Source organism: Bubalus bubalis, chromosome 11, assembly GCF_019923935.1.
Source record: "Bubalus bubalis isolate 160015118507 breed Murrah chromosome 11, NDDB_SH_1, whole genome shotgun sequence".
Taxonomy (NCBI): domain Eukaryota; kingdom Metazoa; phylum Chordata; class Mammalia; order Artiodactyla; family Bovidae; genus Bubalus; species Bubalus bubalis.
Window position 1 is genome coordinate 96,155,669 of NC_059167.1, and position 23,165 is coordinate 96,178,833.

Consider the following 23,165-nt stretch of genomic DNA (forward strand, 5'->3'; position numbering starts at 1 on the left):
TGCAGGTCTTTTGCCCACTTTTTGATTGGCCTGTTTGTTTTTTGGTGTTGAGCTGTATAAGCTATTTATCTATTTTGGATATTAACCCCTTACCAGTCATATCATTTGCAGATATTTTCTGCCTTTCAGTAGATTTTCTTTTCTTTTTGTTAATGGTTTCCTTTGCTGTGAAAAAGCTTTAAAGTTCAACTAGATTCCATTTGTTTATTTTTTTATTTTGTTTCCTTTGTCTTAGGAGACAGATCCAAAACAATGTTGCTATAATTTACTCAAAAAGCATTTTCTCTGTGTTTTCTTCTATGAGTTTTATGGCTTCCAGTCATACATTTGATTCTTTGGTTAATTTTGAGTTTATGTTTATATATAGTGTGAGAACTGTTCTGATTTCATTTTTTTAAACATATAGCTGTTCAGTTTTTCCCAGTACCACTATTGAAGAAACTGTCTTCTCTCCATTATTTATTCTTGCCTCCTTTGTCATAGATTAACTGACGTAAGTGTGTGGATTTATTTCTGGGCTGTCTGTTTGGTTTCATTGATCTGTGTGTCTCTTTTTCTGCCCATAGGAGACTGTTTTGATTACTGTAGCTTTGTAGTATAATCTGAAGTCAGGGAATGTGATTCCTCCAGTCTGTTCTTTTTTCTCAAGTTTATTTTGCCTAGTTAAAATCTTTCATGCTATCATACAAATTTTAAAATTATTTTATCCCTGTGAAAAATTCCATTGGTATTTTGATAGGACTTACATTGAATCTTAGATCACCAATGTGTAGTATGGTCATTTAACTATTAATTTTTCTAATACAGTATATCTTATCTTTTCAACTGTTTGTATCATCTAAAGTTTTTTTCATCACTATTTTATAATTTCCTGAGTATAGCTTTTTTACCTCATTGAAGTGAAGTGAAGTGAAGTCGCTCAGTCATGTCCGACTCTTTGCGACCCCATGGACTGTAGCCTACCAGGCTCCTCTGTCCATGGGATTCTCCAGGCAATCGTACTGGAGTGGATTGCCATTTCCTTTACCTCCTTAGGTAGGTTTATTGCAAGGTATTTATTTTTTTGATGCAATTGAAGATGAGAAAGTTCCTTAATTTTGCTTTCTGATCATTTGTTGTTAGTGTGTAGAAATGCAACAGATTTCTGTATATTAATCTTGTATCCTGCAGCTTAACTGAATTTATTGGTAAGCCCTAGTAGTTTTTCGGTGGTATCTTTAGGATCTTTCTATGTATAGTATCATGTCATCTGCAAAGAGTGCCAGCTTTACTTCTTCCTTTGCAGTTTGGATTCCTTCCTTTGGATTCCTTTTATTTCTTTTTCTTCTCTCATTGCTGTGGCTAGGCCTTCTAATAATAGGTTGAATAAATGTGAGATTGGGCATCCTTGTCTTGTTCCTAATCTTAGAGGAAATGCTTTTAGCTTTTCACTGTTGAGTATGATGTTAACTGTAGTTTGTCATATATGGCATTTATTATTTTGTTAAGATATGTTACCCCTATGCCCACTTTTTGAAGAGTTGATCATAAATGGATGTTGAATTTTATCACAAGCTTTTTCTGCATCTGTGTGATCATACAATTTTTATTCTTCATTTTGTTAATGTGGTATGTCACATTAATTGATTTGCAGACATTGAAAAATCCTTGCATTCCTAGGATAATCCCACTTGATCATGGTGTACGATACTTCTAATGTATTGTTGGCTTCGATTTGCTAAAATTTTGTTGGTTTTTGCACCTATGTTCATCAGTGATATTGACCTGTAATTTTCTTTTGTGTGTGTTATATCTTTTTCTGATTTTGGTGTCGAGGAGATGCTGGGCATGTACAATAAATTCAGAAGTGTTTCTTCCTCTGCAATTTTTGGGAATAATTTGAGAAGGACAGGTGTTAATTCTTCCCTAATGGTAGAATTCATCTCTGAAGCCATTTGGACTTTGTTGGGAGTTTTAATTACTGATTCAATTTAATTACTGGTAATTGATCTGTTTATATTTTGTATTTCTTCCTGGTTAGCTCTTAGGAGATTGTATATTTCTAGGAATTTTTCCTTTTCTTGTAGGTTGTCCTTTTTATTGGCATGTAGTTGTTTGTAGTAATCTGTTATTATCCTTTGCATTTCTGTGCTGTTAATTGTAACATTTTAATTTATATTTTATTTTATTTGGGCCTTTTCTCTTTTTTCCTTGGTATATCTGGCCACAGTGTTTTCAAATTTATCTTTTCCAAGAATTAGCTCTTAGTTTCACTGATTTTATTTTTCTATTTATTTAGCCTCTATTTAATTTATTTTTGCTTTGAACTTTATGATTTCTTTCCTTCTCCTTTCACATTTTTTTGTTCTTCTTCCTCTTGTTCCTTTAGGGATAAGTTTAGGTTGTTATTTGAGATTTTTCTTCTGTAGAAGTTTAGAACTTGCTATTGCTGTATCCCATAGATTTTGGATCATTATGTCCTCATTTTCATTTGTCTCTAGGTGTTTGTTGTTTTTTTCTTTGATTTCTTCAATGATCCATTGGTTGTTGAGCAGTATATTGTTTAGCCTCCATATGTTTGTGTTTTTTCAGTTTTATTCTTGTAGTTGATTTCTAGTCTCATAGTGATTTCAGTATGAATGAAAAGATACTCAATATGATTTCAATGTTCTTATATTTACCGATACTTGTTTTGTTGCCTAGCATGTGACCTATCCTGGAGAATGTCCCATGTGTACTTGAAATCAATGTGTATTCTGCTGCTTTGGGATGGAATGTTCTATATATATCAGTTTAAGTCCATCTAGTATAATGTCTCATTTATGAGTTTTTCCTTACTGGTTTTCTTTCTGGATGATCTGTCCACTGATGAAAGTGGGGTGTCAAAATCCCCTACTATTATTGTGTTACTGTTGATTTTTCCCTGTATGTCTGTTAATATTTGCTTTATATATTTAGGTGATCCTGTATTGGATATATTTAAAATTGTTATACCTTCTTCTTGGATTGATTCCTTGGTCATTATGTAATGTGCTTATTTGTTTCTTATAACAATTTTTGTTTTAAAGTATTTTATCTGATACAGATATTGCTACTCCAGGTTTCTTTTTGTTTCCATTTGCGTGGAATACCTTTTTCCATCCCCTACCTTTCAATCTGTGTGTGTCTTTAGATATGAAGTGAGTCTCTTGTAGGCAGTATATATATATGGGTCTTGTTCTTGTATCCATTCAATCACTCTTTGTCTTTTGATTGGAGCGTTTAGTCCATTTATTTTTAAAGTAATTGTTGATATGTATGTTCTTATTTCCATTGTGTTCATGGTTTGGGAGTTGTTTTTGTAATTCTTTTTTTATTCATTTTTTTCTTTTGTTTTCTTGTTATTTTATGATTATCTTTAATGTTATGTTTAGTTTCCATTTTCTTTTTTGCATAACTATTATAGATTTTTCATTCATGGTTACCATGAGTGTGTGTGTGTGTGTGTGTGTGTGTGTGTATATATATATATATATATAATATGATTATTTTAACTTGCTTCTGATCTCTTAGTTTCAAATGCATTTTAACAACCCTGCATATTTACTCTCCACTCCTCCAGTAGTGTAAGGAGTTTTCAGTATCTGTTTTTAGTATCATATTTTTCATCTGTTTTGTATATTCCTTAACTACTTATTATGGTTATAGATGATTTTATTTCTTTTGTCTTTTAAACTCCTATTAATTTTGTACCCAGTTGACTTACTATCTTTACTGTATATTTGCCTTTACCAATTAACTTTTTCCTTTCATAATAATATTCATGTTTCTAGTTGTGGCCTTTTCTTTTTTGCTTAGAGTAGTCCCTTTCACATTTCTCATAAAGCTGGTTTGGTGGTGCTGAGCTCTTTTAGCTCTTCCTTGTCTATACAGCTTTTGATATCATCATCATATTTGATAAAAGCCTTGCTGGGTACAATATTTTTGGTTGTACATTTTCCCTTTCATCACTTTAAATATATGGTACCACTGCCTTCTGACCTGCAGAGTTCTGTTGTCAAGTTAGCCAAAAGTCTTATGGAAGTTCCCTAGTATGTTATTTGTTGCTTTTCTCTTGCTGCTTTTTATATTCTCTGTCTTTAAATTTTTCCATTTAAATCACAATGTGTCTTAATGTGGTCCTCTTTAAGTTGATCCTGTTTGGGACTGTCTTGATCTTGTTTCCTGGGCCTGGATGTCTCTTTCTTTTCCCAGGTTAGGGAACCTTTCAGCTATTATGTTTTCAAATATGTTTTCAGTCCCTTTCTCTCTCTTCATCTGGGACTCCTGTAATGAAAATATTGGCACACTTGATATTGTTCCAGAGAGCTCTTAAACTGTCCTTACTTTTTGAATTCCACTGCTGTGTCATTCAGCTTGCTGATACGTTCTTATATATCATTTAGTGTATTGTTAATTCCTGTTAGTGTATTTGTCATTTCAGTTATTGTATTCTTCGTCTCTGGTTGGTTGGTCTTTGTTTTCTAACTCTTTGTTAAAAAACTTCTAATTTCTCTGTTTATCCATTCTTCTCCCAAGTTCTTTGACTATCCTTATAGTCATTACCTTGAACTCTTTCTTAGATAGATTTCCTATCTCCACTTCACTTAGTTCTTCTCCTGGGGTTTTATCTTGTTTCTTTCTTTTAAACTCTGTTGCCTCATTTTGCCTAACTAACTAGTTTTATTTCTATGTATCTGATAGGTTTGTTACATTTCCCAACCTTGGAGAAGTAGCCTCTTATAGGAAATGTCTTATGCTTCTAGGAGCTCACTTCCCTCTGATTAGCAGAGCTGTATGTTCTAGGGGTCCCCACGAAGTGGGCTACATGTGTCCTTCGTTTGCGTCAGTCTGACTGCTGTGGGTGGTCTGGTAGGCCTGGCTTGTCCGCAGTTGGGTTGGTTGCCCTACTTTGTGTGGAGGCTGCTGGCCTGGTGGGTGGGGCTGTCACAAGGCAGTTGGCTGTTGTACCCCAGGAGACCCCAGGACTAGTGCTTGTTGACTGATGGGCAGAGTCTGGCTATAGGAGACCCCAGGGCTGTTTCCTGCCTTCCAGTGGAAGAAGCTAGTTCTTGGGACTACTGCCAGCCCACTGGTGAGCACAGCCAGGTCTTGGGGACTGGATGCAGGGCCCACAGGTTCTAGAGCTCGTGCTGGACTGCTGATGAGTGGGCCCAGTTCTTATTACAGGTGGCTGTGGGGTTCAGTGGACCTAAAGTTTATGTTGGCCTACTGCTGAGCAGAACTTGGGCCCAGCTGGTCCGAGGGCTGGTGCTGGCCTGCTTGTTGGTAGACTGACTTCTGTCACAGCAGGCTGTGGAGCTGTAATTGTCCAGGGGCTGGCGTCCACCTGCTAGTGGCTGAGGCTATTCCCAAGGCTAGAGCAGGCCTGCTGATGGACAGGGCTTAGGCCCAGGGGTTTCTGGGGCTGGTCCCCACCCATTGGTGGGTAGAACTGGGCTCCAGGGACTCTGGCTGCAGGGCCCTGGGTGTCCTGGGTCTAGTGTGTGTGCACGGTGGGAGGATCTGGGTCCTGGGCCTTCTGGTGGACAGGGCCATGTCCAAGGGCAGCTGTGGGCTCAGAGGATGTTAACGTAGCCTGTTTTCAATATTATTTCCTGTCCAGTACTTAGTATATACATTTGAATCAATATATATATTCATTCCATTAGTGAAAATAAACTTAATAATGAGGATACTACTTGAGTATTGATTTGTAAGTAGCTTCTTTTGTTTCTCTTTTTTCCTTTTTCAGGTTGGACACCACTTCATAAGGCAGCTAGTAATGGATGGAGTGATGTAATTGTAGAGTTGTTAAAAGCTAGTGCTAATGTTAATTGTGAAAATGTAGATGGAATTCTACCCTTACATGATGCTGTTGCAAACAACCATTTAAAGGTATAGTTCATCATATTAGGTTCCTATTTCTTTTTCTTTAAAAAGTGAATGAAGACAGTGAAGGTATTTTAAATTGCTAATTAAAGTGATTCCTTAAGACAAAGAATTTTTAAAACTGCTTAGAGGTACAAGTGTATATGATATTACATATAGTTTAGAAAAGCAATATATTTCCTAATGAATCCTGTTTCCATTGTCTCTTCATTGTGTAATTCATGTAAATCAGAATAAAATGAAATGGCTAAGAGTAAACACAGCCTATCAATGTAATACGTTCTAATTTTAATTGTCTGAAATGATTTGCTGTTGTACATAAAAGAATATATATAGTGATGATATATGTGATAACCAGACAATTTTCAAACTCAGAAATTTCTTAGTGAGTTTGAAGTTTCAAAGAAATGGGTAAAAGCTTAAGTTGCTTGTTTCTTTGGGGGTTGTTGTATTTTTTTCTCATTGTTTTATAAACAACTATGGTGAAAATAACGGGAAAATTACTAGGTTAATTATTAGAGTAACACTAAATTTCAAATCTAGATGTTAAAATTCTTCAGATTTTTAGACTTATCTTTTTTTTTTTTTTGACAAACCTTAGGAGAAAATTTATCTGTAGATAGTGTAGATTTCAGGAATAATTTTTTGCTTTGAAAAGTCGTTAAGGAAATTACCAGCAACAACAACAGTATAAAACCAAGATTCATGTAAAAAAATATTTTGGCTCTCTCACTAATACCACTTTATCTGTCTCTAGGTATTTTTTAATAGTCTGGTAGTTTTTATTTAATTTTGTGAAAATATATCTCCACTGTTTTCAGCCTGAATATAGTCATGTGAAAGAAAAATTGAGTTTGTGATTTGCAGAGATAAAAGGTATAAACTAATAATTAAGAATAATACCAGATGGGTAGGCTAATGTCCAGGGAGACTTCTTTTGATCAAAGAAGCTCTTTGACCTTAAAGATGTTTAAATTAAAAAGGAATTGACAAAATCTTGAGGTTATGTGATTGTGCAGTGGAAGAAAACAAACAGGGAGAGTCACTGAAGTGATGAACCTGCTGGTTATTTGTACAGGGAAAAGGTCATTTAAAGTGAAAGCACTTAAATAAGGGCAAAAAATTCATAGTAGGAAAATTAGGATTTTAGACTATCCTGAAAAATGCAATATAGAATATTGCATATATGCAATATAGAATATAAGGACCCCCCCCAACATCACCCCTATACCTGGATATTTGTTAGAAGGTGTTACAGAGCTCAGCATATGGTATTCATGGGTAAGATTTATTCCAGCAATATAGTAAGGATACATAGTTGGATTATCAGAGGAAAAGGTAGAGTCTGGAGGTATCTGTGTGCGGGCTGTACTATGTACTCTTCTTCACGAGAGGCCACGTACGGTTTGCTTTTCCCTCAGCAGTGAAAGTGTAGTGACATAAGTACAAAGTTTTTGCCCGGGAAAGCTGATTAGAAACTTAATGCTCATGATTTATATTGAGGGCTGGTCCTGTGGACACCCTCTACCTAGCACTTACCAAGATTCCAGACTCCCAAAAGCATACACCACATTGTGTGTGTAGACAGTTTAAGCACAGAGAGTCACAGCAATTAGGGACAGGTTTATATCAGCGCTGGACACTGACTGCCAGCCCGGTTCTCACATGCCAGCTACAGGCCAGCCACATAAGCGGCCTCTCTAGAGAGCAGTCTTAGGCCTGCTGTGTTAACTCCTCTAAGTAGTATTGTATTTAGTTTCTAAGTGAAGTACATACTGATTGATTTCTGCTTCAGCAGAGACACTATAATAAAGTATGTTTTCTTGGCCTGGCTTTTCTGGCAAAATAGTATGGCAGCACATCCTTTATCTCACAGTTAACTTTTTGCATCATGGTCTCAGGGAAGTTCTTTTTTTCAAAAATTTTGAAAGGTGCCACAAGTTTTGGCCCTAGGTCCTGTATTAATACACTTATATTAAAATCCTGATTTTTCTTTTTTTATGCTTATTGCTATCAGTTTGTCATTCTTTCTCGGCCCTTTCAGAGGGTAAAGACAGGAAAATATGTGAGTATACTAATACATATATACTCATATCTATATCTCTGAATTAATCTATCTGTATATATTAAATACTCTAATTCAGCTTCACAGAGTTCGTTCTAGCTTTTATCCATCTTGTTTCTTTACAACTTCTTTTTCTGACAATGATAAACCTGGTTATTTTATCCACGATTTATTTACTTATTTGTCCAACTCTCATATAAATGTAACGCATTTTCAGAATTGTTAATCCACATCACTGTGTAAAACACATTTCTCGTCTAGGGCAAGGGCTGGCAAACAGCTCCCAGGGCAATTGTGGCCCTTTGCCTGTTTTGGAATAGCTGATAGCTAAGAGTAATTTTTATATTTTTAAATGGCTAGGTGGGGGAAGACAGAATATTTCATGACAATTTCATGGAATTCACATTTTAGTGCCCATGGATAAAGCTTTACTGGAACACAGTCATGCTCATTTGTTGACGTGTTGTCTGTGACTGCTTTTGTGCTCTATCGGTAGAGCTGAGTAGTTATGCTGGAGACACCACGGCACACACACACAATAATTACTATCTGGCTCTTTCCCGAAAAAGTTTGGCAATATCTAAATAAGAATATAGTGATCTTGTAGTTCTTCTTGGCTTTAGCTTTACAGTATCCAGCTAAAAACACCATATTCCAAAGTAATTTAGATAAGCTAATTTAAAGACAAGTCTTGTATTTTTAGTATTGCTAGTTCATTATAATCTACATTAAATCTTCAAAAGAGTCAAGATCACACTTTAAATTTTTATATAATAAATTTAACTCTTTCTAATTGTAGCTCAGTCAGTAGAGAATCTGCCCACAATGCAGGAGGCCCAGGTTCAATTCCTGGGTTGGGAAGATCCCCTGGAGAAGGAAATGGCAACCCACTCCAGCATTCTTGCCTGGAGAATCCTGTGGACAGAGAAGTCTGGCGGGCTACAGTCCATGGGGTAGCAAGGGTCAGACATGACTTAGCAACTAAATCACCACCACCACCATATTAAAATCCTGATTTTTCTTTTTTTAGGTTAACAGTTTTACCTTTTAGTTTATCCCTTATCAGTTTTGCTTCTCAGGTGCCTTAAGCATTTCTACAATATTATTTTAATATATAACTTCAGGAAATCCTGGGCTTCCCTGATAGCTCAGTTGGTAAGGAATCCGCCTGCAATGCAGGAGACCCTGGTTCAATTCCTAGGTCAGGAAGATCCCCTGGAGAAAGTATAGGCTCCCCACTCCAGTATTCTTGGGCTTCCCTTGTGGCTCAGCTGGTAAAGAATCCACTTGCAATGCAGGAGACCTGGTTTCGATCCCTGGGTTGGGAAGATCCCCTGGAGAAGGGAACAGCTACCCACTCCAGTATTCTGGCCTGGAGAATTCCATGGACTATATTCTATGGGGTCACAAAGAATTGGGGATGACTGAGTAACTTTCACTTTCTTTTCAGGCAATCCTACATCTTTACATTTTGACTTTGTTATCAATTTGTAGTATATTTTTCTGGCCAGTATTCTGGCCTAGAGAATTCCATGGACAGAGGAGCCTGCCAGGCTACATTCCTTGTGGTTGCAAAGATTCGGACACGACTGAGTGACTTTCACTTCATAAGTGAGAATTTTCCTATTTTGAAGACTCTAGCTTCTCTCATAGAAATTTGGTAACTTTAAGGGGTAGAGAAGATGATTACTCAGTCGTGGAGGGTCTTCTGTAAAGATAAATGTCAAGAACTGAAAATTAACCACAGGAAATAGCAGAAAGGGAACTTGGTTTAACAGACAAGACACAGAACTGGATATTGGAGAACTTGAATTCTAGGCCTTGTTCTGCTGCTTGAAAAAGATAAAGATAACTTTACCCTTGAAATAAGGAGTTTGATCTAGAGCTGCACTACCCTGTACTATAGTTACTAACCACATAATGACTATTTAAATTTAAATTACCTAAAATCAATTAAATTTAAAAATTCAGTTCTTCAGTTGCATTAGCCACATTTGAAGTGCTCAGTAGCTACATGCGGCAAGTGGCTCCCGTATTAGACAATGCAGATTAGAACATTTCCATCATCACAGAGACCTCTCTTGGACAGCTCTGCTCTAGAGCAAGGATTGGTAAATATTTCCTGCAAAGGGCTAGATAATCAGTAGTTTGGGTTTTCTGGGCCACACAGCCTCTATTGCAACCACTCACCTGCTGTTCTGTTGTAAAAGCAACCCTAGACAGTTTGTAAATGAGTGGGTTTTGACTGTGCGCCGCTAAAACTTCATTTACAAAATCAGGCAGCAGACAGCATTTGGCCCACGGACCATAGGGTGCTATTATTGCTTGTTCTAGAGAATCACTGATGTTCTTGATACCTAGGTGGTGATACAGATAAAGTTTGCTTTTGGATTAACCTTCCATATCTCCATTGCCTTCACTTTAAAGCGAAATATTCTATTTAAAATGAAGGAGGCAGTGTTTTTAACGATATTTTAATTACTTTGACACACATATTGGCCAGCATCTTTCCTTATATCTTCATTAACTTTCCCTCCATGTAACAGTTTGTCATTTGTTCTTTTTATTTCTGATTCACTTTCTCCCTTTTGTCCCTATTTTTGTTGTTGTTGTTGAGGTAGGATATTGATAGATAATCTAGAAAGATAAGTAAGGGAGCAAGATATATAAATCTATGGTATTGTAGACCTGTGTGTGCTAAGTCATTTCAGTCGTGTCCAACTCTTTGTGACCCTATGGACTGTAGCCTGTCCTAATCCTCTGTCCATGGGATTCTCCAGACAAGAGTACTGGAGTGGGTTGCCATTTCCTTCTCCAGGGGATCTTCCCATCCCAGGTCTCCTACATTGCAGGCAAATTCTTTACCACTTGTGCCACCTGGGAAGCCCAATTGTAGAACTGCTGCTGCTGCTGCTGCTAAGTCGCTTCAGTCGTGTCCGACTCTGTGCGACCCCAGAGACAGCAGCCCACCAGGCTCCCCCGTCCCTGGGATTCTCCAGGCAAGAACACGGGAGTGGGTTGCCATTTCCTTCTCCAATGCATGAAAGTGAAAAGTGAAAGTGAAAAGTGAAAGTGAAGTCACTCAGTTGTGTCCGACTCCTAGCGACCCCATGGACTACAGCCTACCAGGCTCCTCTGTCCATGGGATTTTCCAGGCAAGAGTACTGGAGTGGGGTGCCATTGCCTTCTCCAGTTGTAGAACTAATAAGTATCAATTTTATAATATCCTGTGATTTTTCTCTCTTGCATGACTAGATACAAAATTGAGTTCATCATCATCTTTTCTTTTTCAACTTGCATATTTAAAAAAAAATCTTAGTTTCTGTTTTAAGTTATCTTCCAAGGTGGTTTTGTATTCTACCTTATAAACTGTGGAGTATTAAAAGATAAGGAAAGGGAGAACGAGAGGAAAAGATTTTTTTTTTAAAGCTAAAATATGAATGGGAATGGACACTCACTTTTGTACAAGATAGAATAGCAGGGATAAGATATCCTCTCCCACCTTAAAAGCTAGAAGAGTGAGCAAAATATGTAAAATAAAAGTTTTGAGATATTAGACAACATGCAGGAAAGAACAGAAGCAAATGAGATGAGCCCTGTGGATTGCCCCTCCTTATGGGCTAGAGGGAGTTTCCAGGCAGTAGTGTAGGGAGGAGGAAAACAAATAGCCTTATGATCTCAGAGAGCTGAAAAGACAGAATTCGGAGTTTAAAAGGCTCCAACAGCTAAAATTCTGAGGACAAGATACCAGACAGAATGTATCTGCATAAAGAGACCTCTCCAGCGATTTAAAGGGGGCACTTCCTCAATTCTTTGGCTGATCTACAAATGCGTGTAAGGAAACTACGTAAAGTTAGGCAAAATGCTGCAGGGAGGACTGGCAGAACGGTTGCTGGGGCTTACACACAGCTGATTAGGGGACTGGTTTCCCTTAAGCCCCACCATGTGCCAAATACTTTATACATTTAAGCCTCATGGGTGATGAGATTCAAATGGTAAGTAACTTGCCCAAGGACATAGTAAGTAGCAGGAGTGAGTTTTTTATGCTTGACCTTAAAACAAATATATTTTCCTTCATGCTGGGCTAATTCTAGGCTGATAGAACAAATAAGGAACTGTCATAATTTCTACTGGTGCATTTACTTCTAAATTTTTATGCTTCTCCATACCTGAACACAAGTGGAAAGAGAAAAGCTACTAGAACGTAACATATTTTTAACAAAATACTGACCATCTTTTCCTGATCAAAAGGTTTTTCAATGATTTGAGTTGCTTGTATTATGCAGATGGAATCATTGACTGTTTTTTTACTAAATTGACTTTTACTATCAAGTAATACGTGACAGTCTTTAACTTTGCTGAATTATAAATTTAATTCTAATACACAAGTTTGAGTTATTCAGGAAAGCATTATTTATATCAGAAAGTTTTACCCCCAAAATGTCACAACATTTATCTTTGATCTCAGTTTTCTCCTCTGTAAAAGATGGGGTTGGAGTAGATTATTTCTTTTTCTTTTTATCTTGTTAAGATTCTGTGAATACAAGTCATCTATTTAGGAAACATATTTGCATAGAGAGTATTAGAATGGACATTAGGTTCCCAAGGTAACTTATAAAAACTCCTAAACAAGTAACATATCTGAAGTGTTATAGTTCAAGTAAAATTTATTCAACTTTGTCTAATGGCAGTTTATAATACAGTGTATAGTATAGTATAATATAATACAATATAATATAGTCCTGAAATGATCCTTGCTCCCTTCTGTACCCTATCTTTCAGCAGCTTAGGGGAGGGCAAAAGGCTGTGTAAAAGAAACAGAGTAAATCCTTTTGCACATCAGTCGTCTAAGTGCTCTTAGACAATGAGAGCAGCGTGTCTGGTACTTTCGTGTCACTGTATTTGATTCTCCTGTGAAGACAGATCAGGCCAAACAGTGAATCAGTTTACAAGTGTCATATCAAGTTTAATCGAAATTTTCTTGGTCAGAGTTTGAGAAACTTTTTGATAACTATTAATATTTGATAGTGTTATCCTATAATGAAAGCAGAAATGATTGATTTTAGGTGTCTGTAGAGATAACTTTGGAAAAATGCCTTCTAGGCAGCTGAGATTCTACTACAACATGGAGCAAACCCTAATCACAAGGATGAAAAGCAGAAGACTGCTTTGGATGAAGCAGATGATGAAAATATGAAAGAGCTGCTGAAGTCTTATGGCGCTACTGAGACTGACAGTGGAGATGGGAGTGACGCTGTGGTCACTGGTATGCATAGCAGTGTTTCTCGCTATTTTACACAGGTGTATACCTCTGCTTAGAAAAACAGATTCTTCAGATTTGTGGAAATTGTTTCATAACTAGGGATAATTTTTTGTCTGTTTATTAAACTCTTGAAAAGCATAATTTATTTTTAGAAACAGCATTTCAAAACTTGGTTTAATTTATGGATTATATGGTTCTATTGTATTAGAATTATATGTTGAAACAAAACACCTTCATTAAACAAACATTCATCTCTCATAACACTGGGTCTGAGATAGAGCTGTTACTGAAACTATGCAAATTGGTTTACTTTATAGTGGGGCTGGAAAAGGATGACATTATACTAAAGTCTTTGTGACTAAGATTCCATTACTTCAAAATTTATAATGATTCATGCAAAAGTTGGACCCATGCCAACTTTTCAAGACTAATATTATAATGCTAGAAAATGAATTTGTTAAGCAAAAATACTATACTTATATATGTGTGTGAGTGTATGTGTAATATATATTATAGTGGAAAGAATATTTCAAGGAAATATATAGTCAGGGAAATTTTTATGAACCATTTTTAGCAGTATTTTGCACTTAAATAATATAATGAGTTATCTATAAGAAATAAGCATTTAGTCCTGCCATTTGTAGCAACATAGGTGAACCTGGAGAATGTCATGTTAAATGAAATAAGCATAGAAAGATACAGAAAGGCAAACTCTTTGTGGTGTCACTTATGTGTGGAACCTTAAAAAGTCAAGCTTAAAGAACCAGATAGATGGTTGAGTGGTGGTTGCCAAGGGCTTGGGGGAGGAAGTGGTGGAGGAGATGGAGAAATGTTGATCAAAGAGTACAAACTTTCGCTTAAAAGATGAATTGGTTCTGTGGGTCTAATGTATAAAACGGTGATTACAGTTTTTAATAATAAATTGTATACTTAGTTTGCCAAGAAAGTAACTTTTAAATGTTCTCACCAACACACACACACAAACACACAAGGTAACAATGTGAGGTGACGGGTGTGTTTGTGTTTTTTTAAAGAAGCATTTAGTGAGCACTGGCTTAGAAAACATACATTGTTGAGCACATGCTATACAGATCAGCCCAGGAGGAGCTTCCAGGCTTGTGGAGAGATAAACCAGAAAACAGGCAGTTAAAAACAATTTTGGAAGCGTTGAGGAGAGGGAATTGATCTTCCTTTTCCTTCATGCATGAACCTTGACTCATGGAAGAAGAAAGCCAGGAGCTTATCCGTGCTGTCTGTGAGGGAGATTATTGGAAAGAGAACCCCTGTGATGTGCTTTTCCCCTGGCCTGCCACTCTCCTTGCCAACTGATAGGATTGGTGAGGGCAAGGATAGTCATCGTGTCCTATTCCACTGGTGCGCTAGGTCACATGTAGGTCAAAGTCAGGAGACTGACACACAGACCCTCATTTCTCTGTCTACTCCCATGTGCTAAGCCCACAGGCTGTGAGACTTTTCCTATAGCCCCAGGCATGTCTTTTTCTCTCTTCACAGCCATATGTGGAGCTATTGAGCACTCTGTTATAAAGTACTAGATCTGTTCCCACTTTTCTGTTGTTCCTTGTATATACCTTTCCTTGGACAGGTAACCCAACAGAATGAGGGATATAGGGTACCCATATGTGGAGAAAGGGAATCCAGAATGGGAAGAGGTTTGGAGAGAACTTTATAGAGACAGTGAATTACGGTCATAGTAGACCATGGACTTGAAGTCAGATCTGGTTTCAGTACTAGCTGTGTGACGCATCAGGCAACTTCTTGAATCCCTCTAAGCTTCATGTTCCTCTTCTGTAAAATAGATGTAATTAACTACCTACCCCTCAGGGCTCATATGAAGATTAAATAAGATGATTCATGGAAAGAGTTGGATATCCAGCAGGTGATAAGTATTCAGTAGATTTGCTAAAATGAGTCAATTGATGATAAATAATGAGGTGCTCATCAACATTAAGGTATCATGGTAATTATCGACTTAATTTATCCTTCCTATTCCTGTCACCATTACAATTGATAAAATTAGGCAAAATTTTTGCACATTCTTAATATATTTTCTGATTTTATGTTTTAAAGTAAAAATTCCTGACGTCCGGGCAAGAAGACATAAACAGTGCATTTGTGATGATTCCAAAACTGTTGATACACCTTCTATTTCACACCAAGAAAAAACAGAAGAAAACCTTTCCATGGTGAGTGAAGTTGAAATGCTTTTGTTCTTTAGCCTAGAAAATGCCATTCTTTGCATTGGCTATTGGCAGCATTCTTTCCATTTTAAGGACATACAGGTTAAAAATATTTTTTTGTCATAAGATAATAATACAGCATAATTGGGCAGACTGAATGTTTTGCCAAAAGTTTTACTTTTGTTTTAGATTTGAAGGACTCATTAGCCAAAGAAACAACTCATTACACACATGAACGGTTTCAGTTTTTTATAGATTATTTGACTTAATTTCAGTATGCAGGCATTAAAAGAAAAGAAATAGAAACAATAGAGAGAAATAACAGCGTGTGTATGCATCACCAATTGGGCCAGCCTACATCCAGCCTTGAACAGCACTGGGAAGTCCCTCATAAATAGCGATTTGGAGTTACAGTTGGGACAAGTTCTGGCCAGTGCATCTGCTCTGTGGGTGAGACTTCAGATTGCAGTTTCAGGGACTCCTGTTTATAATCCCAGGCCACAAACTGATGTCAACATCAGTTTGCATGCAAAAATGCAGCACTGGTTTTACTTTATACCTTTTTCCAGTGCTGTTTCACCTGTGAGTCAGTCAGAATTTCCTTAGATCCTAGGGTTGACCAGACCTCCAGGGGCTCAAGAATTCCAAGACCCACTCCCTATGTAAAGCGATTCCTGATTTGCTGTGCTTGAGGGCAGGCACTGAGTTCAGAATCTAGGCAGTGCCCAGACAGGTGGTCAGAGAGGTCTGCTGTCCTGCTTCTGAAGCCAGAATAAGACTTCTATTTTAATTTCCCTAAAAAGGAACCAAGCAACTGTCTGCATTGAACAGAAGTATAGTTCAGCTGCTGTCCTTTACTCCTGGATTGGATTCTTTGGCACTTACCTATCCCACGAACAGTGTCACTCTTGCAGTGTTCTAGTGTGTCTTCATCCATCCAACTTCCAAAAAGTATCTTGGATACATAGTAGGAGGAAAAGACCTTGGAGCCTAGACGAAGAAGAGGAAAGCAGCCTGGTTTAACCAAGCTGGACCCCGCATGGTTTATAGTGATAGTTTGCTATATGTGAAATCCCTCATGTGAAGGTGTATTTTAAAGAAAATAACTTAGTTGCACATATATTAATTTATGAGATGGACATGCTTAGTTTGATTAAACACATAGCATCCTAGACACTAACTTCTTAAAGCAAAGTAGACTCCTCAAAGAAATATTTTGAATAAGACTTTGTGTGTGGATTAGACTTTTTTTTGTATACTATAGAGAGGAAAATACAATTCATTGAACATAAACTATGATTAATCAACTGTTTTATACCTAAAATATTTTAAATGCTGTTTAAAATGAATTGTGTTTGCCTCAACATTTCAGAAATATTTTACGTTGTTTCTGGTATCTCTTGTAATGAATGAAAAGTTAATTGTCAATCTAAATGTCACTCCCTTGTAGATAATATATCTTTGAGGCTTACAGTTTTAAAGATTTTTTTTTTCATATTCTGCTGTTTCACTAGGTTATGTCTAAATGTGGGTGTGTTTTTAATTAATTTTACTCTAAAAGGACTAAACATGTTCGTTTAGTCTGAAGACAGATTTCTCTTTGTATTCTGGAAACTTTTAGCCCTTAGATTGTTGACTATTACCCCTCTCCCATTAGCAGTATTCTCCTTTTATGGAACTCATATTTTTTGAGATGGTTGTTTTTAGACTAGTCTCCCTATATGTTTTTTGAATTTTCCGTTTCTTTAATTCTCTGCACTATATTCTGTGTGATACCCTTTGACCTCTAATTGAGTGGGTGACAAGTAGAGTTTTTACTAATCCTTATTTAAGCTAAAGGTTACCCACTCATGGTCACTAATTTTATGTGGGGCTCCATTCTAACTCCGACTCAATGGACATGAGTTTGAGTAAACTCTGGGAGTTGGTGATGGACAGGGAGGCCTGGCATGCTGTAGTCCATGGAGTCGCAAAGAGTCAGATACGACTGAACTGAACCGACTGATTCTAGCCTCTTCCTTATGTGGCCCTGAGGCCTTATCTCCTGCTCCTTAGTCAGTCAGTCAGTCAGTCAGTCAGTTCAGTGGCTCAGTCGTGTCCGACTCTTTGTAACCCCATGAATCGCAGCACACCAGACCTCCCTGTCTATCACCAACTCCCAGAGTTCACTCAAACTCATGTCCATTGAGTCGGTACTGCCATCCAGCCACCTCATCTTCTGTCATCCCCTTCTCTTCCTGCCCCCAGTCCCTCCCAGCATCAGAGTCTTTTCCAATGAGTCAACTCTCCTCATGAGGTGGCCAAAGTACTGGAGTTTCAGCTTTAGCATCAGTCCTTCCAATGAATACCCAGGACTGATCTCCTTTAGGATGGACTGGTTGGACCTCCTTGTAGTCCAAGGGACTCTCAAGAGTCTTCTCCAACACCACAGTTCAAAAGCATCAATTCTTCGGCACTTAGCTTTCTTCACAGGCCAACTCTCACATCCATACATGACCACTGGAAAAACCAGAGCCTTGACTAGACAGACCTTTGTTGGCAAAGTAATGTCTCTGCTTTTGAATATGCTATCTAGGTTGGTCAAAACTTTCCTTCCAAGGAGTAAGCGTCTTTTAATTTCATGGCTGCAGTCACCATCTGCAGTGATTTTGGAGCCCCCAAAAATAAAGTCTGACACTGTTTCCACTGTTTCCCCATCCATTTGCCATGAAGTGATGGGACTAGATGCCATGATCTTCATTTTCTGAATGTTGAGCTTTAAGCCAACTTTTTCACTCTCCTCTTTCACCTTCATCAAGAGGCTTTTGAGTTCCTCTTCACTTACTGCCATAAGGGTGGTGTCATCTGCATATATGAGGTTATTGATATTTCTCCTGGCAATCTTGATTCCAGCTTGTGCTTCTTCCAGCCCAGCGTTTCTCATGATGTACTCTGCATATAAGTTAAATAAGCAGGGTGACAATATACAGCCTTGACGTACTCCTTTTCCTATTTGGAACCAGTCTGTTGTCCAGTTCTAACTGTTGCTTCCTGAACTGCATATAGGTTTCTCAAGAGGCACGTCAGGTGGTCTGGTATTCCCATTTCCTGAAGAATTTTCCATAGTTTATTGTGATCCACACAGTCAAGGCTTTGGCATAGTCAATAAAGCAGCAATAGATGTATTTCTGGAACTCTCTTGCTTTTTCAATGATCCAGTGGATGTTGGCAATTTGATCTCTGGTTCCTCTGCCTTTTCTAAAACCAGCTTGAACATCTGGAAGTTCACGGTTCACATATTGCTGAAGTCTGGCTTGGAGAATTTTGAGCATTACTTTACTAGCGTGTGAAATGAGTGGAATTGTGTGGTAGTTTGAGTATTCTTTGGCATTGGAATGAAAACTGACCTTTTCCAGTCCTGTGGCCACTGCTGAGTTTTCCAAGTTTGCTGGCAAATTGAGTGCAGCACTTTCATAGCATCATCTTTCAAGATTTGAAATAGCTCAACTGGAATTCCATCACCTCCACTAGCTTTGTTCGTAGTGATGCTTTCTAAGGCCACTTGACTTCACATTCCAGGATGTCTGGCTCTAGGTGAGTGATCACACCATCGTGATTATCTGGGTCGTGAAGCTCTTTTTTGTACAGTTCTTCTGTGTATTCTTGCCACACCTGCTTCTGTTAGGTCCATACCATTTCTGTCCTTTATTGTACCCATCTTTGCATGAGATGTTACCTTGGTATCTCTAATTTTCTTGAAGAAATCTCTAGTATTTCCCATTCTGTTGTTTTCCTCTATTTCTTTGTATTGATCACTGAGGAAGGCTTTCTTATCTCTCTTTGCTATTCTTTGGAACTCTGCATTCAGATGCTTATATCTTTCATTTTCTCCTTTGCTTTCTGCTTCTTTTTTTTTCACAGCTAATTGTAAGGCCTCCTCAGACAGCCATTTTGCTTTTTTGCATTTCTTTTCCATGGGGATGGTCTTGATACCTGTCTCCTGTACAATGTCTGAACCTCCGTCCATAGTTCATCAGGCCCTCTGTCGATCAGATCTAGTTTCTTAAATCTATTTCTCACTTCCACTGTATAATCTAATCATAAGGGATTTGATTTAGGTCATACCTGAATGGTCTAGTGATTTTCCCTACTTTCTTTAATTTAAGTCTGAATTTAGCAGTAATGAGTTCATGATCTGAGCCACAGTCAGCTCCTAGTGGTGTTTTTGCTGACTGTATAGAGCTTCTCCATCTTTGGCTGCAAAGAATATAATCAATCTGATTTCCATGTTGACCATCTGGTGATGTCCATGTGTAGAGTCTTCTCTTGTGTTGTTGGAAGAGGGTGTTTGCTATGACCAGTGCGTTCTCTTGGCAAAACTCTATTAGCCTTTGCCCTGCTTCATTCCATACTCCAAGGCCAAATTTGCTGGTTACTCCAGGTGCCTCTTGACTTCCTACTTTTGCATTCCAGTCCCCTGTAATGCAAAGGACATCTCTTTTTGGGTGAGTTCTAAAGGGTCTTGTAAGTCTTCATAGAACCATTCAACTTCAGCTTCTTCAGTGTTACTGGTTGGGGCATAGGCTTGGATTACCGTGATATTGAATGGTTTGCCTTGGAAACGAACAGAGATCATTCTGTCCTTTTTGAGATTGCATCCAAGTACTGCATTTTGGACTCTTTTGTTGACCATGATGGCTACTCCATTTCTTCTAAGGGATTCCTGCCTGCAGTAGTAGGTATAATGGTCATCTGACTTAAATTCACCCATTCCAGTCCATTTTAGTTCGCTGATTCCTAGAATGTCAATGTTCACTCTTGCCATCTCCTGTTTGACCACTTTCAATTTGCCTTGATTCATGGACCTGACATTCCAGGTTCCTATGCAATATTGCTCTTTACAGCATTGGACCTTGCTTCTATCACCAGTCACATACACAACTGGGTATTGTTTTTGCTTTGGCTCCATCCCTTCATTCTTTCTGGAGTTATTTCTCCACTGATCTCCAGTAGCATATTGGGAACTTACTGACCCAGAGAGTTCCTCTTTCAGTATCCTGTCATTTTGCCTTTTCATACTGTTCATGGGGTTCTCAAGGCAAGAATACTGAAGTGGTTTGCCATTCCCTTCTCCAGTGGACCACATTCTGTCAGACCTCTCCATCATGACCCGCCCATCCTGGGTGGCCCCACACGGTATGTCTTAGTTTCATTGAGTTAGACAAGGCTGTGGTCCGTGTGATCAGATTGGCTAGTTTTCCGTGATTATGGTTTCAGTGTGTCTGCCTTCTGATGCCCTCTCACAACACCTACCGTCTTACTTGGGTTTCTAGTACCTTGGACATGGGCCCTAATTCCTAATACTTATGTTTGTTCCACATCCCTCATGGGCTGCTACCAGCTTGATTTCCTTTCCCTTTATTTTTCAAATTTTAGCTGGGCGTGGGTGGTTAAAATTTATTGTATTTTGTCTAATGTATTTTTCCAGGTGTTTGGAGTAGACAGGGGTCCTTCTGTATCAGCTCAGCTCACACTATTGACCATTAGTATCTTTAAGGTATATTTCATGTAAAGATTAAAACATTATGGAAAAATCACCCTAACAGTATGAGTATTTGTTTCAGGAATAATGTGTATCACTTTAGATGCCAAGCCTCAGGGAAATATAATGAAAATATAAGATTTTAATGAAAACCAGCTTTAAGAAAAAACTTAAAATATGCGGACTTTAAAGTCATTAAAGGTTTGTCCTTTGTAAATATAAATTTGTTTTTGAGTGCTGAAAATTTCAAACCAAATTGAGGATGAGGGGTGACTCTGTGGCCAGATGCAAAGGAAATGCAATGATTTTAGTTTGATGCTACCTTCTAACACCTTCAGATCACAGCATCTAGGCAGCCTCCTTCTCTCCCTCCATATAGAGTGAGTACAAAATGATTATCATAATGATAATAGTTGGCGTTCACAGAGTATTTATGACATGGTGAGCTCTCCTCTAAGTGCTTTATGTTAATCCATTTAGCCTTCATAATAATGAAAGTAGTTTCTATTAATATCATTACCTTCTTCATTACAGCTAAGGAAGCTGAAGTAAGAGAGGGTAGGTAACAATCCAAAATTACATTTCTATTACATAGCAGCGGCAGAATTGAAATCCAGGTAATCTGACTCCAGAGCCTGTGCTGTCAACCAGTATGCTTTAATATACAAATTTGTGAAAAACGTGTCAAAGGAAAAATGATCCTAAGACGTTATGGAAAAACCCAAACGAACTTGTTGGCCAACCCAATATGTTGAAGGCATTTCAGTATGAATATTCCTCTATTTTAATTTCCCTAACAATGAACCAAGAAACTATCTGCATTGAATAGTTTAATGTTAATATTAAACTATTAATATTAATAGTTTAATTAATACTGACAAGTGTATAAAGAGGTGGTTTTAAATCCTCTTGGTGGGTTTTTGAGAGTGTTTTGTATTTCTAAGACTGCATGTGAAATCTTAATAGTGTACAATGATAATCATAAAGCCTTAAACTTCTTGCATATATGTAATCTTTAAATATTATTTGCTGAGTTATTTTTTTTTCCTCCTACACCTATAAAAGGAGTCATTGAGAAATTGTGATTGTTTTTATGGTTGCCACTGTTAACATTCTGTTTTCCAGGAGCAGATCTGCTACATAAATCAAGATGTATTTAAGTTTAATTTTTTCCCAAATATATATATATATATATATATAGTTTTTAAATGAGGCCTGAATATATTTGGAACATAAAGGGAAATCAGCTTTTTTTGTGGTACTTTATTTAGCACTTCATGCGAAGAGTTGACTCATTGGAAAAGACTCTGATGCTGGGAGGGATTGGAGGCAAGAGGAGAAGGGGACGACAGAGGATGAGATGGCTGGATGGCATCACTGACTCGATGGACGTGAGTCTGAGTGAACTCTGGAGTTGGTGATGGACAGGGAGGCCTGGCGTGCTGCGATTCATGGGGTTGCAAAGAGTCGGATACGACTGAGCGACTGATCTGATCTGATTTAGCACTTTTACTGTGCATTTTTCAGTTGCCTGTTAGAGAAAAACATCTACCTTCTTGTAATGAGTTTTTAAATATTTTATCTGATAGCATCAGACCATCAGTGCCATTCTACAAGATATAGAAGAAAAACAAGAAAATTTATTAGAGTTTGAAATAAGAACCCCTGAAGATGCAGGTAAATATGCACTCATATTTGATTATTTCAGTCATCCAAGGCATTGCTGCCTCATTTTCTTTTGGGGATGGGGTGGGTATAGTATGGTTCCATTTTTTAAAAGTTAAAGAATAGGCAAAACTAAACTTTTGATAGAATTCAGAATAGGAGTGCTGTGAGGTTGAAGTTGTCCTCCCCCCAAAAATGTCCACATTATAAGCCCTGATGAATGATAAAGATGTGGTCCGTACATACAGTAGAATATTACTCAGCCATCGAAAAGAACGAAATAATGTCATTTGCAGCAACATGGATGGACCTAGAGATTGTCATACTGCGTGAAGTAAATCAGAGAAAGACAAGTATCGTGTGATATCACTTATATGTGGAATCTAAAAAAATGGTACAAATGAACTTATTTACAAAACAAAAATAGAGTCATAGATGTAGACAATAAACGTATAGTTACCAAGGGAGAGGGGGTGTAGGAGGGATAAATTGGGAGATTGGGATTGACACATACATGCTGCTATTTATAAAATAGACAACTAATAAGGACCTACTGCATAGTAC

General features: G+C 37.7%; 1 protein-coding gene across 1 annotated transcript in view; it reads left to right on the forward strand.

Moving 5' to 3' along the window:
* ANKRD31 (ankyrin repeat domain 31) overlaps positions 1–23,165 on the forward strand; it is a 128,882-nt gene that overhangs the window by 73,254 nt on the left and 32,463 nt on the right. The window contains exons 18-21 of the mRNA XM_025296392.3: positions 5,753–5,895; positions 13,058–13,220; positions 15,306–15,421; positions 22,526–22,613. Of these exons, the coding sequence (XP_025152177.3) occupies positions 5,753–5,895; positions 13,058–13,220; positions 15,306–15,421; positions 22,526–22,613 (510 nt within the window). The remainder of the gene's footprint in view (positions 1–5,752; positions 5,896–13,057; positions 13,221–15,305; positions 15,422–22,525; positions 22,614–23,165) is intronic.